Raw genomic sequence first — 18,990 nt, forward strand, 5'->3', positions numbered from 1 at the left:
AAGCCAGGCTCTGCAGGCATTAACTGTGAGGTGCAACAGAACCCACTCCTCAGCCAATGCATTATTAAGGCTATGGGAAAGCAGGTGGTCTGCTCTGAGCTGAATTACACAGCATCAGGCCTCAGCACACCCATGAAAACTATATTATTCTTGGGGAGATTTTATTTGTATAACTTCTGTCATCTCATTTTACAGCTCTGTCAAATCCAGATGCTCTCCAGACCCCATAGACTGCCAGAGAGGGATGACTAGTTTTGAGACTTGCATTACTAAGTTTGCTGTGCTCCCCAAGTCTCTTGCTTCTCACTACAGCTGCATCCTAGATAACCAGCTCTAGGGACAGGGCCATGCAGGTATCAGAGTTGGTCAAAACAAATAATATTCTCCAGGCAGGATGGGATTTTCCTCACTCAACCATGTCATGTCAGTCCCCTGATCCCACCAAGCCACCTCAGGTTTCTCTGATGCACAGTCACATTTGCAGCACCATCTGACCAAACACCTGCAAGTGGTGCCTGGACCAGGAGGTGGCTCTGATGGGGACGCAACCCTGCAGATCTCAGCCTGCACTCAGACTGAGCCCACCAGGAGCTGCTGGTGGCCCACTCCAAACTACAGCAGAGTCCTCACAGAGCAGGAAAGCTGCTTCTGAACTGAAGTGTATAAATGCACATCCCAGTTATAAATGTTAAATGTGGAATTGCTAGAATTGGATTGTCCTCTATTCCAATACACCAGATGCATAATCAATAAAAAAGTGTATTTGTAAAAGCTCTCTCCAGATTAATACATGACATATGGGCTACCAGTAAAACCACAGACCAGCTGGGTGACAGGATAAGCCAGACAGTTATACTGTCTGAAATAACAGGGTAAGAACTTAAAACTCTGAAAACTGAAAACACTGTAACAGAGTCAGAACTGTCATCACAAAGAAAACCTTAACTTTGGTCTCCCCTGAGCCAAGTCCCTAAGTAAGTGGCTTCTCTCCTTTTTTTTTTCTCTTTCTTTTGTTTTCTTTTTTTAATACAGAAAATGCATTTAGAACTTTCAGGGCAGTACTATGTGTAGGAAATTAATTCCCTGGCTTAGCAGTAACCACAGAAGCCTGTAAGACATCTCACATGGTTTAAAATATAAGAAAATTGAGCGAGTTCCAGGCTGGTACAAAAGACAAAACACATTTTTGTTTTACTTTAAATCTCTAACTATGGCCTGGAATTGACCAGTGGATAAGAGCTGCATGTGTGTAAAGTCAAAGTAAGGTCAGCACTCCAGGTTACACACATGGCCCAGAAACACAGTGCATTGCAGCGCCAGCATCAGAGCAAGAAAGTAATTTGGCAAATCAGTAGCTGATAAAAATTACAATAATCCTATTTTAACAAGGTCTGAGGTTTGGGCTGTAAGCTGGAAAAGGCAGTGTTGAGTCATCCTGTGTTTAAAAAAAAAATCACTGAACATGGATATCCTGTCAAAATTCTATCACCAGTTGACAGCAGATGTCATGATTAACTTGTGGAAGCCTAATTTACTGAAGTTTAGGTACTGCCAGTCTCAGAAAACACCAAACACATGCTGTACACTCCAGTTTCCCACAGGCAAGGTCCCAGAGCTCACCTGTGGTTTGATCCACAAGCACGCGCGAGTTGATGATGCGCCCAAAACGGGAGAACATATCTTCTACATCCTTCTGTGTCATGGAGCGGGGCAGGCCACTGATGTACAGATTAGCATCCTTGATAACTTCAGAGCTTGGGCGGGCATAGGAAACCTTGGAAAGAAATAAAAACACATGTTCAGGCTATTAACAGGGAAGATCAATTTATTGTCATGAGCCAATTTGATTAACTTCCCCATTACCAACTGTGAAAAACGCCAATCACTTGTTTTTAAAATTTTTAAAAGTTTAATAGTAATAAAATGGTTAAAAATAATAGTAACACAATTAGAGTGATAACAATTTGGACAAATTGAATTAGGACAATATGAGACAATAAATACTAAGAGTTACGGATGTCCAGGTACCTTTTTCTGGGCATCACGAGCCCAAAAAAGGACCCACATTAACAAAGGATTAACCCTTAAGAACAACAGCCTGTTGCATATTCATACACTTCATACATGATGCATAAATTCCATTCAAACACAGGATTCTGTCTGGTCAGTGTCAACTTCTTCCCTCTAATCCTAATAGTGCCTTTGAGGTGGGAAGAAGTTCGTTTCTTCTGATAAGAAGGCAATAAATTCCCTTTCTCTAAAACATTGAGGTGTCCTGTGGCTGCTATCTCACTGCAAGTCCTTTCTTTCAAACAAAGCATCTTACATAGCACAGTTTCTATTTTAACAATTTTTATAACCTAAAACTATATTTAACACAGTAGTTAAGAGAATTAATACAGCATTACTTTCTAACACAATACATATAATATTCGTTTTAATATTTGAAAAAAGCCACTCATAAAATACACGCATTTTTCACACCAACACATGCATTTTTACTGGAGTTCAAAAGAATGGAACCGAGAGAGTAGGGGAAAATCAATCAAACAACAGGAAAAAGGGCATGTCCCTACATAATGCCACTCATTTTGGGCTAACCCAAGAGACAACAACTATATTAGCATTGCTGTAAGGAGACAGCAACAGACCAATACCAATGCTTCCAGCAAACACTTCTGCCACGCCAAGAATCCTGAGTTCTGACTCAGCCACTGCCCTGCCACAGCTCCCATCAGGAACTGTCAGTATATTCTCTAAACTTCATGAAAATATGGCATGAGTAGGGTGCAGTTTTCTGTCCTAATTTCTACTACTGGAGAAAGCTGCATTAATCACCTAAGCAGGAGCAAGTCCTCCACAGACCACAGGTTGTTGTTTGCACATGTACTAACGAGATTTACAATAAATATTATGAAGCATCCAAGATGTGCATGAGTTAAACACCTAGCAACCATCCACAATGGCATCTCTACTACTGTAAAAATGGTGGGAAAATACAGAAAGGAAACCTTCAAATACTAAGCTGTTTCAAAACACTTCACTATTCTCCTCCCAGATTCATGCTTGCTGCAGGTGGGAGCACACAAACTTTACCATCAGAATAAAGTTTATTACAATGCTGTTTTCACAGACAATTGAAGAGCTCCTACCTTGATGGTTTTTGACTGAAGTCTGAGGCCATTCAGTGTGTTTATTGCTCTTTCAGCATCTTTTGCAGTTACGTAGTTCACGAAGCCGTAGCCTAAGCTGTGTCCTAAAGGGAAGAACATTTTTTTAAAATTAATCCTAACAAAATTATGTTATCACTATTAAATTGAAAGGAAATGCAAACAAGAAGTGAATTTAACATACACAATCCACACAGCAAATATTTCAGTGAGCCAAGGAGGTTTCCCAAGGCTGGCACACATCATTAGTAATTCAGGTCTTTTATTTCCACTCTGGACATCCCTCTGCCATCACAGACAGCAGGCACTGGACACAGTATCCTTTAACAGGAAGAAATTTAGGGCTAAAACACCAACTCTGACCAGTCTTGCAAACTTCATGGGTGTGGAATAAAGGCAGTGACTCAATCGAGTCCATCAGTACAAAGTCTTGTGGATAGAGAGCAGAAAGGGAGAAAATGTCAATGGATGAACTGCCAGGTTTGAAATGAAGACCCTTGTGATTTCTTTGGCTATTCCAACCTCCACCCCTGGGGACAAGAAGGAAAAAGAAGTTTCCAATCCTTCATTAATACAGCTAACAAGCAACCAGTTTCCCAAACACAGCATCATAGTGAAGAGTGAAAAATTCTCTTTAAAGCAGACAATCCATGTACTGTTACCTTAATTAAGTTTACTCTTAAAGGAATAATTTGATATTAATACTAAAAATCCTTAAAATATTTAAGGGAAAGGATATTTATTTGGATACTTACATGTTTTGCTTTTACCTCCAATCTCCACAATTGCTACTATCAATTATAACATTACATACTAAGATAATTTGGGGTTGCAATTTCCCAAGAATTACAGGTTCTTATCAGTGTAGGCCTAAAAATAACTAAAATACTTTCAAGACTGTCTCAGAACAATAAAAAAGCTGCAATTCAACCCAAGACACACCTCTTTTAGCCAGCTTCTCCTTGTCTCTGTCAGATCTGTGGGATTTTCTAAAGAAAACTGCAAGCATGCATAGGAAAAGTGCTATTTTCCTCTAACAATATGCTACTTTTAAGTTATTAAGTTCTATTGTGAGGCTTAAGGACACTAGAAGACAAAGCTAATTGTTATGGTAAAGGATTCTGTGGTGAAATAGCCCTTTTTAATCACACTGCTTGGCTCTGCAATGGTCTTAGCTGACAAGGAAATTTCCTTATGCTTTTCTGACATTCCAGAACACCACATACAGACACAGGTGTCCAGTGATGATATCGTGGCACAAATGTCAGAGGAAATGAAGAAAAAGGCTGCAAGGGAACTGCAGATTAACTTCAGATACAGAAAAAAGGATGCCCAGTCTGCTGAGACATCGAGATTGCAAGTGTAAAACCAACAAGGGAATGGAAGGAAGGCCCAAATAACCCTCAGTGTTTTCATGCCAACACACTGGCTGCAGAGCTGCACAGCTCCTGGCAAGGCCTCTGCCTTTGGCTGCTTCCTGGTGAAACCCAATCCAGCAGTAACTCAGCTGAACCCACACAATGCCAGAGCCTGCTGTCTAATACACCCTTTGTATAAACACTCACAGGTAATTTCTGCTGTCTGCTAAAACTCTTAGAGAAGCCAGATCCCCTGTGTTCAAGCCTCACACAGAAACAACATCCTGTTCCCTTAGAGACCTGGTGTTAAAGCAGCTCCAAATCAGCCTCTGTGTCACCAGGCACAGAACACAACTAACAGCAAACTGCTCTGTGCCAGCCAAGCAGGATTTAACTGCATCTTCTGGAGACCTACAGACAACAGCTGTAAAATTCTGATCAATGTGTCCAACATGTACCCACAGCATGATTGCTGTGATTCCTTTATAGCATTCCTTTTATTTTATTATGGTCAGTCATTGACATCAAATACAGCTGGTTCCCACCCACTTACCTACTGAGATTATTTACCTCTGATCCAGAAAATGAGTAATTGAACAAATAGAAAAACGTTGTGCACCTGCACCCTACCTTATTTCTCCAGACTAAGAAAACAAAAGTAGGCTTAAGAGGGAAAAGATACCAGGTGGAGAGTTGGCAATGACTTTTGCAACGATGGGAAGGATCCAACATCTCTGACAGGTCCAGCCCTGCTCTGAAGGCTCAGAGCAACAGCTGCTTTATGAATATTTTCAGTCTATCCCAAAAGTCACATAAACATGAATATTCCAGCAAACTACTGAACAGAACCAGGTCCTAATAAAAATTATGGAAATGGGCCCTTTAAGACCAGGGAAACATACCCCAAACAAGACTAATCCCTCTAAGTGTGACCCAGAGTGAACCCCAGAGGACTCTCACTGCCTGCATGGATGCTGCACTGGGGAGGACTGGGGGACTATTTTCCTGATAGGTGAAGAAGAGAATGATTCCACTCATAAATTTATTATGTTGTACACTGAGAGTCCTTCCCTTGCAACAAGTTCCCAGAGAACACAGCAGGCACAAAATTGTAGAACACACCATGGTCTGGGTTTGAAAGGACCTTAGAAAAAATTTCATTCCACTCTCTGCCACAGGGAGGGACACCTCCCACTGTCCCAGGGTGCTCCCAGCCCTGCCCAGCCTGGCCTTGGGCACTGCCAGGGATCCAGGGGCAGCCCCAGCTGCTCTGGGAAATCCATTCCAGGGATGGATTCCACAATTCCTGATTCCCAATCTCCCACCCAGCCCTGCCCTGTGGCAGTGGGAGCCATTCCCTGTGTCCTGTCCCTGCAGGCCTTGTCCCCAGTCCCTCTGCAGCTCTCCTGGAGCCCCTTCAGGCCCCACAAGGGGCTCTGAGGTGTCCCTGGAGCCTTCTCCTGTCCAGGTGAGCAGGCCCAGCTGTGCCAGGCTGGCTCAGAGCAGAGGGGCTCCAGCCCTGGCAGCATCTCCGTGGCCTCCTCTGGTCTCACTCCCAGCAGGTCCATGTGCTTCCTGTGCTGGTGTCTCCAAGGCTGGAGACAGCTCTGCAGATGGGGTCTCACCAGAGTGGAGCAGAGGGACAGAATCCCCCCTCTCCCCTGCTGCCCACACTCCTCTGTTTCCTTCCAAAGCATCACACAAGTTATGTGTTTATGCACGGTTTGAGATCAGTGACAAGGAATTTTAAGTTACTTATATACAGGATAAAACCAGACCTGAGTTGCAACATCCACAGACACCCAGGAGTAAAAAGGCACCTCATGACCTGGGCCCAGTCCCTGGAATCAGAACCTGTGCCCTAACACACACACACACAAGTCCACATTAAAAGCAGCCTGCCAGGCACTCTGGAAGCACATTCTACAGCATCCAGCCAAGGCTTTCCTTCTACAAACTCAGGTGTACATATTCTGTGTCCACTTGTTCCTGTACAAGTCCTTCCTGGACCTCACACACGTCCTTCCAAGTGTCTGTCCCCAAAGTGCCATCACACAGCAACTGTACCATTTTTTACTGTTTTTGTCTGGCCTTCTTTTCTGTTTCTGTCAGAGCAAAACTCTGCATCTTTTTCACTTCCAGTTTTATACAGGTTCCTCAGTGATTATTCCTTATCCAACAATGTGAGTGTCCTGGGAAGTGAGGGGGCAGGGATGTAACACAGTTCACCCAAACAAACACTGACTAAAAAAAGAAGGCTCTGAAAGTGGCAGGATCACAGAGGTTCATTCTCATATTCCCTCCAGGCATTTGACAGGAAGTTTGCACTGAACCCCAATATTACAGTCCTATTAGCTTTTACCTGACAATAGGTAAAACTATCACTTACCTGTATTTCTCTACAATAATCTAGAATGTAGACCATCCCTTTTCATCTGTACTTACCACCTTTAAACTACATTAGTATAACATGCCCTTATAGTCCCTAAGTGCTAGAAAAACCCAATCCATTCAAAACTGAGAACATACATTAACTTACATTGCTCTAAAACACCCAATAGCATCAGCCTCAGCCACCTCCTCCCTCTCAGTGCCTGGTGTTCATCTCTGCACAGGCTGGGCCAACACACAGCAGCCCTGTCACTGCAGGAGACATGCCCACCTCACAGATGCCTGTGCAGGAATGCTCCTTGCTTCCTCATTTTACTCCAAAACAGAACAATCCACCTATGTGCTGAGCATGACAGGAAATATATAAGGAATTGGCATTTACACAATATTATGACTGCTGCCAAGTGTTTACCCCAGGCAAGGAGAGATGTTGTTTTGCTTTCTCCTGATGTTCCCTGCCTGCTATAGAAACCTGCAGCACAAAAGAAATTGGTGCTGTAACAGTTTTCAAAATATTTTAGTGGACAGTTTAAAAGTTTGCATATACATAAATATAAATTTACTCAAGAGAGAAAGCTAAAAAAGAGCAACAAGTAGGTCCTTATCTGCACAAATAATTAACAAAGTAACTACAAAACCTAGTTTTAAGCAAAATACTACACTCCTTCAGCAGAAAGAATCAAGTTTTGTTTCCATGATAAAAGGCCCTTTCAGGAGAGAGGGCACTGCTTTTCTTTCCGTGCATCACTTGGGTTTCTGTCCATGGCCCTGCTTCCTTTCCCAGCTCCTGAGACACAGCTTCAGTCAGCAGCTCCTTCCTCATTCCCAGCCCAGTGCTGACACCTCCAGCTTCACTGAGGAGTCTGACACTCACCGGACACTTCACTGAGAGCAGCTAACTCAGATCCTCCCCTCCTGTCCTCCACAGAAACCCCAAAATCAAACCTGGCTCCTGTTCTGTCAGTGCACCTCAGCATGATGGCAACTTGGTTTAGAACTTGTTTTCTGAACTGGGAATCAGTTTTTGGAGGACGTGAGCTGGGTTTCAGGTTTTTATTTGGCTTTATAACCGTGCCAGGAGTGATAACCAGAGAGCTGAAAGAGGTGTGAATGCATCGAGAAGCACCTCAAAAATACCAGGCATCAGCAGAATTCAAAGCAGTGGCTGTCTGAGTACTAGAACAGTTTGAAGTGCTCAGATGTGCCTTGTGTGGGCTTCTTTAGCACAGTTACGCTGTTGTACAACCAGGGCTCCACAATCACATCAGCCCACAACCATCCTGCACTAACTTCCCCACGAGGGCTCTGACAGGGAAGTGCAGCAAGGCAGGACTGGCAGAGCAGCGACCAAGAGACTGCAGAGCGAGCCCCAGCACACATACAGCATCCTCTGCTTCCCAACAGCCAGGAAAACACACAGATGTGGAAGCAGAGCAGCCTGGCTGAGCAGGGAGCCATGGCAGAGCTCCAAGGGAAACTGAGAGCACAGGAGATAGAAGGAGTAACAGCTACAACAGGAGGAATTTGGAAACACCGTCCACTGTGTCTGAGGAATGGCAGAGCTCAAATGCAGTTCAGACTTGGAAAGAATGGAAAGAAACAACAGAATAATATCAAGGGTAACAAGAAAATAATCTATTGCTGTCCCAGCAACACAAGGCTGCAAGTATGACAGCAGATTTAATATGTGATCTGAGCAGAGGGGCACGGGATGCTTTCTGTGCCTCACCTCAGCAGCAGAGTCTAACAGGTTCTTCACTCCAGGCACTGACTGGTTGAGTGAACTGGTCCCAGTCCAACCCATGGGGGGATGAAACGGGCTCTATGTAAGGGTGATGAGGCACCAGGCTCATGTCCCTGCCAAAACTGCTTCATCTTTGAATGATCAGGAAATTGGAAGAAGGAAGGAAAGCACCACATCCATCTTCAAAAGAGACAAAAACACCCCTCCCTCCCCCAATTGTGTGCCTGGAGCTGGTGGAGTTTGCAGGGTCTCTGCTGGTACCTGCAGCTTGCCTCGTGGTCCTCAATGTGGAGGAGGTGATGGGAACGTGCTCTCACCCAGACTGGAGATCCAACCAGGCTGGAAGGGACCTGTCCCAGACTGAAGGGTCAGGCTGCCAAGAGGACAGGCCAAGAACACCCAATGGAATGAGCAAGGACAGATGCAGAGCCCTGACCATGGGGAGAAACACCCTGGCCACAACAGACTGGACACTCACTGGCTGGAGACTGTTCTAGGTGTGGGATCTCAGCACCTCAGGACTGATGTGCAGAGTGGCCGAGACCACCCTTGGGAGGCTCGGGAGTCCTGGAATGTTGCCAGAAGTGTCTGGTGGCTGGACTTTGATCCTACACGGGAGACGACACCTGTATGAGGATGGGAGGATTTCACTGGGTAAATGGTGAAGGGATAAGTTAATTAGTGTGAAACACAGGGTTTAGGATTTCTGTACAGGGGGGTCTAAAGAAGTAAGATGGAGGAATTGGGGCATGTCCTGTTCTTCTTCTTCTTCTTCTTGGCCTCCATCTTCTGTGGTGATGTTGGCACTTTGGGATTGGTTATTACTAAAAGTGCACTGGTTAATAAGGGTAAAAGGTATTGGGGAAAAATGATAAATATTGTATACGTAACTTCGGGTATAAAGATAGGTGACTGCCCCGGGGGCTCTCAGTGTGCTCATAGCTGGCTGCTGTGCAGACCTCTGTCGGGCCGAGGGAAAATCTTTTAGATAAACAACTAATAAACACCGAGACCAAGAAAAAACCTGAAGCCTCTTCTTGTCCTTTGAAGCGTGGGCTGTCCAAGGCCACCCCGAGCCTTTCCAGGTCATTAAAACAGCCGAGAAACCGACACGAGGGAAAAGGAGCTGGGGATCAGGGCATGGAGCACGAGCCAGCAGTGCCCACAGGGACAGGGCTAACATCATCCTGGACAGCCACAAGACAGAACACTCGGCTCTGGAGACAAGGAGCTGCTATTTGGTACATCCTTAGCAGCTTTTGTTTTCATACTGCAAGGTGTCCTTACACCAAAAAGAAAGCAGCCTCATGAAGGATTTATGTCAAAACATATTTCTGCGTTTGTATGCAAACATCTGAAGTATTTAATGACCAATTTTCAAAACTAACAATTAAGGGCATGATTTTCCATTCCATGTCTATGTTGATCAAATCCCATCATCACAACATAGACAGTAATATGTAGAATAACTTCTAGCATATAATTCATAGTATGCTTTTTTAAATACAGGAAATTATGGAATTATTGAATGGTTTGGGTTGGGAAGGACCTTAGAAAAAATTGCATTCCACTCTCTGCCCCAGGCAGGGACACCTTCCACTATCCCAGGCTGCTCCCAGCCCTGCCCAGCCTGGCCTTGGGCACTGCCAGGGATCCAGGGGCAGCCACAGCTGCTCTGGGAAATCCATTCCAGGGATGGATTCCACAATTCCTGATTCCCAATCTCCCACCCAGCCCTGCCCTCTGGCAGTGGGAGCCATTCCCTGTGTCCTGTCCCTGCAGGCCTTGTCCCCAGTCCCTCTGCAGCTCTCCTGGAGCCCCTTCAGGCCCCAAAAGGGGCTCTGAGGTGTCCCTGGAGCCTTCTCCTGTCCAGGTGAGCAGCCCCAGTCCTCCCAACCTGGCTCCAGAGCAGAGGGGCTCCAGCCTTGCACTCAATCCTTCATTAATGGTATAGATTATGCATCTCAGCTACTCTGGAAACACATGAAGCTGTAGCTAAAACCCATAGTTTGAACCAAAATTTTTCTCTTATCCAGTCCCCCAGCCCACAGTTCAGGGATGTTCTCTCACCTGCCCCACCACTGAGCAGCTGCTGTCTCTGACACAACCATTTGTGCTGTGGTGACCACAGTGGTTCCAAAAAACACACAAACACACTGCTGGAGACAGAACTGAGTACAGAACCTTCCGTGCAGGTACTGAAGCAGTTAAAAGTAAATTTCACTTTTACTTTGCCTACCAAAAATATTCCGTCAAATGGAAGCAAATATTTTTTTGTTTACCCAAAGAATTTGTTGAAGGAACAGTTAATCATTCTGAAATACTTTCATCTGCCTCATCTACAGTAAAGTCATAAATGCTGCCCAAAACCATCATTTGGTATCATTTTTGCTACTTTTAATGAAGGAATGGGACAATTTTCTGGCTAAGAATGATTTATTGCTCAGATGAACATCAGTCTCAGAGGCTGTGAGATTTTAGAGGAGCAGGCAGTCAGCCACAGCTCAAAGTAGTCACAAGTTCTTTGTTACAAGACAATATATAACTTTTTAAACCAATAGACAGTTGCCACAGGGTTTATTTTGCTTTTCTAACCTATCACCTTTACTTACCTCTGTGGATACTTTTATCCAATGGGCTATTATCACACATATACACATATGCCTCTGTTATAACTTCTAAACTCTTAACTTACTCTATACAACCACACCCCTACATTATAAACCCTTCACTATCTTACCCAGTAGTTTCTCACTTAAGGCATATTCTCACTTACAACTATAGAAACATAGTTTATGACTTTTCTGCCTGATGTTTGTGTATTGTACTTTTACATCAATCACAGCTTCTCCCAAGGCTGCAGATCAAACCTTTCGATGTCTGTGGAAGTTTCTGTTTTCCCAATTCCCACAATTTAGTCCCTGAAACCCCACAGAGTCCTGGCTGTGTCAGGCTGGGGGCAAACAGCCCAGGGCTGTGCCTAACCTGGAGAGCCCTGGGCAGCCCTGTGCTCCTGCAGGGCTGGGTCAGTCACTCCAACACCTCAGGGCAATCACTGCACCTGCTCCACCTACACAGAGTACAGAGTGAAAGTTCAGGTTTGTATTTCAGCATTTCCACAATGTTTCACCCTTTCCTGTTAGTCTGTGCAGCAGCTCAGGATCTTCCTTCTACAGGACCTGAACCCAGCTTTGTGGCAGTTCCTGTGACTGAGACCCAGACTGCACACTAAGCCAATTCCCATTTCTGTTCAAGGCTTCAAAGCAGCACATCTTACTGAACAGAGACTTGATGGCAACAGAAAGGAACTGGCAAGGAAAAAAAGAAATATCTAGTTATATTGATAATGACTTGCCAATCCAGAATGTGTCCCCACTGCTTCTCCTGGCTTTAGGACACAATCCCTGTTTCGGCTCACAGCTCAACAATGAAGAGTCTCATTTATAAAAGTTTAAGGGCAAAAGCACATTTAGCTGGTTTGGAAAGCCTGACCTTAAAAACAACTCAGAAAAACATTACAAATTACAAATAAAGCTTCCTCTCCTTCTTATGTAAAATCAGTGATATTTGCCTTGAAACAAAGATGAATACAAACAACTCAGATACCTCTTTGGGAAAAAGCCAACAGCTCCAAAGTTAACTTGACAAAAGTTTGTTGCCAACCCTGGTTCAGAGAGCTCACAGGGATCTCACCATCTCCACTACACTGCAAAAATTCAACCATCAGAGTAACAGCTTTAAATCCTGAAAACAAAAGGGTGTGGGCTTTCTAGTCATTAATTTTATTTCACAAAGCCTCTCAGCATAAATATCATTTCTATATGTTCTTTTTTTTTTTTTTTTCCTTTCTCTCAGTTCCAGAACATTTCTCTATTGAGATTTAATTTCAGTTGCTCCAGGACTCCTTTTCCAGATGAACTGCCAGCATCCAAGATTCTGTGAAGTGAAAAGAAAACAGAAAACACCAGGCCCAAAACTGTACAGAAATACCACGGGCTTGTTTTTTTGGAGGAAGATCTCATTTCTTTAAACAGAACCAAATTTGTTCACCTGTTGTTGGAACAAAAAAGTCTGACTGTTCAAAATGCTGTGGGCTCAAAAATTCACTTCTTCCTTCTCTTGAGGAAGAAACTCCAACTTTCAAATAACAACACTTCTTTAGCTGCAAACATTACAGTACAAAAGCTTCAGCAAGTGCTGTCATCCCAGACATAGGCTGAGCTGAAGCTCTGCTCTAGGCCAGACTGCTACACAGACCCGGCTTCAGCAACAGCTAAACAAGTGCTTGACTGTTCCCAAGCAGGGGTCAACCAGAACAAAAACTTCAACCTCCTTTAGGTCAAGCACACCTGACAAAGCTCAGAGCAACCAGCTCCAAGTCCAGGTGTCCTGCAGCAATCCCATCCTGACAGCAGCCAGCACTCTGGGTCATAAGAAGGGCACCAGAAATCCACTGAAAACCCAAGATATGCCCCAAATATTGAGACACAGAGACCAAGAACTGCTGCCAGAGCTGTTGCTTCTACTGCCTGTGCTCTGATCCTTCTGAAAGAACCCAGGCAAGCTTTAGGGCTAGAAAGATGGGGAAGGGTCTGGAGGAAAAGGGGCTGAGGAGCAGCTGAGGGCACTTGGCTCGTTCAGCTGCAGCCCAGGAGACTGAGGGGAGGCTCCTCGGGGGCTGCAGCTCCTCCCCAGGGCAGGCACAGGGGCAGGGGCTGAGCTCTGCTCTGGCACAGGGACAGGAGCCCAGCAAGGGCTGCAGCTGTGCCAGGCCTTGGCATGGAGCTCAGGGCAAGGTTCTGCCCCCCGAGGCTGCTGGGCACTGCCCAGGCTGCCCAGGGAATGGTGCCAAGGCTGCCAGAGCTGCAGGAGCTCCCAGGGCTGCTCAGGGTGGGGGTGTTGGGGTGCCTGGGCAGGGATGGGGCTGCACTGATCATCCCTGAGGGTCCCTCCCAGCTCAGGATATTCCAGAATTCTCTGATTTAGGTTAACTGTATTCCTATATCCTTGAGAGAGCTCAGTTACTACCTCTGAGGCAGTTTATGTGGCCACCTTTATGACAAAAGGAATTAAGTGGAGCTGGCAAAGCTGGTGTTCACATTTCCAGTATTTGGGCAATTTGTCTGCAAACCATTTGCACTTCTCATTAAGTTAACCATTGCCACAAGGCATTCTTGAATGCACATTTAAAGAAATCACATACCACCAAATGTGATTAAAGAGCTAGAAAAAAAAAATCCAGAGGTAATGATGCATTCCAATTCCACAGTCAACAGCAAACCTGCATAAACAATTTCATGGGTCTTTTGCATGCAAAAGGAAACTATTTCAGTCAAAGAGAATACTTAAGTATTTTCCACAAACAAGAACACTTCAGAACTCCATTTCTAGACTGAGTTCACTGCACTGGTGTAATGAGTAGTTGCCCTGTCACATGAACTTGAGCCACTCAGCACCCTGCAGCACCTGACACTGGGCAGTAAAATCCTCCTCCCCTTTCTGCTTGAAAAGCTCACAGGGACAAGGACACTCATCTCTTTTTCAGTTGTGTAACTTCTGAGAACGAGTCTTCATGTCTGAGAGAAGACATGAAAAGAAAAAGGCAGGGAAAGGGTAAAGCTTTATGTCCATTCCTGAGGAATTGCAACTATCTGAAAGTGATTGCTTTTGGTCCTGTAAGAAACATGTCCCAGGCACACCTGCAGAGAGTGAGTCATCATTACAGCAATGTTTGAGATGGACCCCAAATTCCTGCATAAAACCTTAACAAGTCACCCCAAAATGTCCCTTCTGCTCCACACCTGCCAGCAGCAGTGGAGAGATCCCTTCACTCGCCAGCCGCTGATCCCCTGAGTGACCTCCATCAGAACCCACAGTGACACTGCAAATGCAGAGAGGGCAGAGCAAAGCCAAGCCTCCCTGCCAGCCTCTGCACAGAGGGGCCATGTCTGGGGAGCTGACAGGTACAGACAGAGCCTTTGGAACAGTGTCCAGGATCAGGTCCTACACTTCCTAGAGCAGGCAGTCGTGAGTACCAGAGGAAAACACTCCCTGCTCAGGCAGTACAGAAGGGGTGAGGCCAGGAACAGGAACCCTCAGGAAGGTGGATGCCTCCTTCCCAAAACCAATCACTGTCAGAAGGAGCCCTCACAGAATGAGGTGTGCAAGCAGCCTGTCACCAGGGACTCTGAGTGGGGATATGGTGTCAGGAGCAATAAATAGACCCCAAAGAAGTCCGAGACCATAAACACATGGGGAAAAAGCTTCACAGAATCCTAGAATAGAACCCTAGAATATTCTCAGTTGGATTGATGGTCCTTGTGGGGCCCTTCCAAACCCTGTCCCTGCCCAGCCACCCCAACAGCCCCACCCTGAGCATCCCTGGGAGCTCCTGCAGCTCTGGAGCCTTGGCACCATTCCCTGGGCAGCCTGGGCAGTGCCCAGCACCCTCTGGGGAATAAACTCTTTCTAATACCCAGTTTAAACTCCCCAACATAGCTTTGTGGTGGTTTTGATGCACTCTGAGGACAGTTACATACAATGTCACAGGTGGGAGCATCCCACAGCTCACACAATTATTCCAATAAGGAATATTATTTTTAATATTACCATGCGTTGCCATAGCACATGAGTTTGGCAACTTTTTGTTTTTAATAATTCCACAAAAAAGCAGTTTAACTCTACCTTTTCAGAGCTTTAGGACAGTCAGATTTGAAAGTTATAAACCCTTCAGCAGAGTAAGGGGGAAGACAGAGAAGCTAAAACACACATGACTTTCAGCTTCAGCATTTGATCCAGAAGGACTAACAGTCTGTGCACACCTGCATGGACAGCAGGCTAGAGATGACCAGGCTCTCTGAGAAAATTTAGAGCTATTGAGCAGAAGCATCTGTTCTGTACAAAGTCAGATATCCTGACACAACGAGCCATCAGCACCTGTGCTGCAAGAAACTGAGCAGCCCCAGAGATGCCCAGAGCTCTGCATTCCTACATTAACAGGTACTGAAGGAGAAATGTTTTTTAAAACTCACCTGTTAGAGGAGTCCAGCCCAGCACAATGGCTGGAAACCCAGACCCCAGAACCTGGATGCTGCAGCAAAGTGAAACACTGACCATGCAAAATACAGCACAAGACAGATTTCTTCTGTTGGATCATCTCCAGCACGAGGCAGCTGCTCCAAGGAAGTGGGGATTTAACATCATACACACATCCCTGGACAGGGAATCAGTGCTGAGTACAAGTCTGGCCCTGTTGTGTCTGCAGTCAATGCTGCAGGGCTACTGGACCAACCCCAGACTTCTTGGTCTCAGCCTCATGAGCCCCAGGAAGAGAGGATTTAATTGATGGATCAGGTCAATGGCTACTCACAGACCTCAGCAATCATCACGACAGGCCAGAAGATGCACTGGTGAAAAGTTACACTGCAGCCTGGACACTGTGCCATTCTATATTGGGAAGTGAGAATCAGCCTTCTAACATTTCCCTAGGGTTCAAAGCCCCAGGGCATGGCTGGCGCTCAGTTAAGATCTGACAGAAAGAACAGTGTCCAACGAATGCTGTAATTCTCTTATGAAAATCCTGGATGTCCAAACATACTCTCCATAAACACAAGTACAGTGAGCAGCACAGCAATGATCCAGTATTTGCCTGCTGACCCCCAGTACTGATCCACTCATCACAGTCAAGCAAAGCCATAGCTGCAAGTGCTGAGGAGTGAGGAGTGCACTACACCAGCTGGTGAATGCTCAGCCCAGCCCTCTACTCCTCCAGTATGACCAGGAGGAGCCCTGCATCCTTCTAATGCTCATCTACTGTGCACAAGTTTCTCTGTACAGGGACTGAAAAAAAGGAAAAAAAAAAAAAGCAGAAGAAGAACTGTCACATCTCAAACAAACCAGACACACAGTCACACCTTTATCAATGCCCAATAGTTCCTGGGAAGGAATGTGAACTGACACTATGGTTTGCTGCTACTTTCACCTCCTGTAATGTTCATCAGTAGTGAGATAAAGGGTAGGCAGTCTGGAGGCTTCAAGGAGCTTCTCTACATTTTATAACCACAACCTAACACATGGAACACAGATTGTTCAATACTCTGCTGCATTTGAAGCAAAATGCAACAACATATGCAACGATCGTAATAAAATAATAAAATATTTTGCTCAAACAGACCCAAACTTGGCTTTCAAATCAGTTCTTGAATCCCAGTAATCAGTCTCCAGACAGCTTATGCCAGTTCAAAAAGTCATGAAAACTGCATTCCAAGCAGAAGTATTTTTTGGCTCACAAAAAATTGTCTGTTTAACAGACAATAACTTGGGAAGAAATGTATATATCATTCAATGTTGTACAAAAAGCAAGCATTATCAACTAAACGTTGATTTTAACTCTGCAAACACAAACAAAAGGAACTTCAAAGACAAAATACTCTGATTATTAAAACTTTATGGGGGCACAAAAAGCTATGACTTCATTGAAAAGAACTAAACTGATCTGAAAAGTCTAACTCAAACAAAAGCAAAAGGTTCCCTCCCTCCTGCCCAGGCCACTCAACCCACTCTCCCTCACATGCCAATATTATGACTTATCTGACCAGAAACCAAGGTCAGGGAGCTGAACAGGTTTTTCTGCAGCTCCAGTTTCCTGCTGTCTGCCACAGGGTCAGAGAAATTCAAGTGGAGGCACAAGAAAAGCAGAACTGTGCCACAGGATTTTTCTGTTCAGGAACTGCTGCACGTCCATGTGTTAAACAGAGAGTTTGAGAATAAAGAATATAATGTGAACATTAGGGGGCAGAAACAAAAGCAAGAGGAAGAAAAAATGCTCAGAAAGAGCCAGTTCTTTGGCACTGATATTCCAGAACTCTCAGTAAGCATGGAGATGACTGGTAACTGCTCCTAATAGTGTTGCAAGCAAGAGAAAAATTAGGTAGCAACAAAATTCAGTGGCGTGACCACAGCAGCCACACAGAATCCAGCACCTGCAACCACTTTAGAGGAAAGCCAATGTTCTATCCACAGGCACTCAAGGGCTCTCTGCAACAATAACAGCAATTTTACTTTTCATTCTTGAGGTTAAGAACAACCTTGAGCACACAAGTGTATGTTCTGGACTTTAAACTACCCAGCACTGTCAGTTCCAAGTTAAAGTTAACCAGACTTTACCAGTGTTTGATGCTACAGGTACCTGTGAAGCAGGGTCTCAACTTCAGAGACTGATTAGGTCTCCTGATTCCCACTGAAAATATCTTCCCCCACACACACAGGTGATTCTGTGCTTATTTTACAGTCTAAGGTGTGGGTCAGCTATGACCTGCTATCATTAAGCAAGGCATCTTATTCCTTGCAAAACCAGCCTTCAGAGTAAGCCTCAACTTCTGAGTGCTGCAAAGCACATAACATCTGGGACAAACACTCACCTACCAAAACATTCAAAGAAATCGGTATTTATGTAACTATTTTACCATGACTGAACATATACATCCCTTAAGTAGAGACACAGACAGAGACATCACAAGATACCTCATCTGTAAGATATCAGGAAAGGCAGAGGCAGGGAAATCAGAGAGGCTACTCGGAAGGGAAATTCTGAAGTTTTTAATTATTCAGTTCTCATGGGTACTCTCAAGCAAATACAGCACTGAAGATGACGCACAAAGAGCTCTCGTGCATTCCAGCAGCTCCCATGCAGCTCTCACAGACTGGGGAGTCTCCATTAGGGATTAGATAACGATCAGTATCACTGGATTCTGAAACACAACACTGAGCATGTGCAGCACAGAACTGCTCTGAGCTGCAGGCTGGGAACAAACACCAGAGCACAGCCAGTTCACTGCAAACACCAGAGCACAGCCAGTCACCAAACACCAGAGCACAGCCAGTCACCAAACACCAGTGCACAGCCAGTTACCAAACACCAGAGCACAGCTAGTTACCAGCACACACCAGAGCACAGCCAGTCACCATCACACACCAGAGCACAGCCAGTCACCATCACACACCAGAGCACAGCCAGTCACCATCACACACCAGAGCACAGCCAGTTCACTGCAAACACCAGAGCACAGCCAGTCACCATCACACACCAGAGCACAGCCAGTGACCATCACACACCAGAGCACAGCCAGTCACCATCACACACCAGAGCACAGCCAGTTACATCAAACACCAGAGCACAGCCAGTTACCATCAAACACCAGAGCACAGCCAGTTACCAGCAAACACCAGAGCACAGCCAGTTACCAAACACCAGAGCACAGCCAGTTACCAGCACACACCAGAGCACAGCCAGTTACCAAACACCAGAGCACAGCCAGTTCACTGCAAA

General features: G+C 45.2%; 1 protein-coding gene across 2 annotated transcripts in view; it reads right to left on the reverse strand.

Moving 5' to 3' along the window:
• The window catches only part of ELAVL1 (ELAV like RNA binding protein 1), a 50,892-nt gene that overhangs the window by 19,896 nt on the left and 12,006 nt on the right, over positions 1–18,990 (reverse strand). For both annotated transcript variants that reach the window (XM_058040738.1, XM_058040739.1), the window contains exons 3-4: positions 3,153–3,256; positions 1,621–1,774 (exon numbers count right to left, since the gene is read on the reverse strand). In XM_058040738.1, coding sequence (XP_057896721.1) covers positions 1,621–1,774; positions 3,153–3,256 — 258 coding nt within the window. The remainder of the gene's footprint in view (positions 1–1,620; positions 1,775–3,152; positions 3,257–18,990) is intronic.

This window comes from Melospiza georgiana, chromosome 26, assembly GCF_028018845.1.
Source record: "Melospiza georgiana isolate bMelGeo1 chromosome 26, bMelGeo1.pri, whole genome shotgun sequence".
NCBI classification, from domain to species: domain Eukaryota; kingdom Metazoa; phylum Chordata; class Aves; order Passeriformes; family Passerellidae; genus Melospiza; species Melospiza georgiana.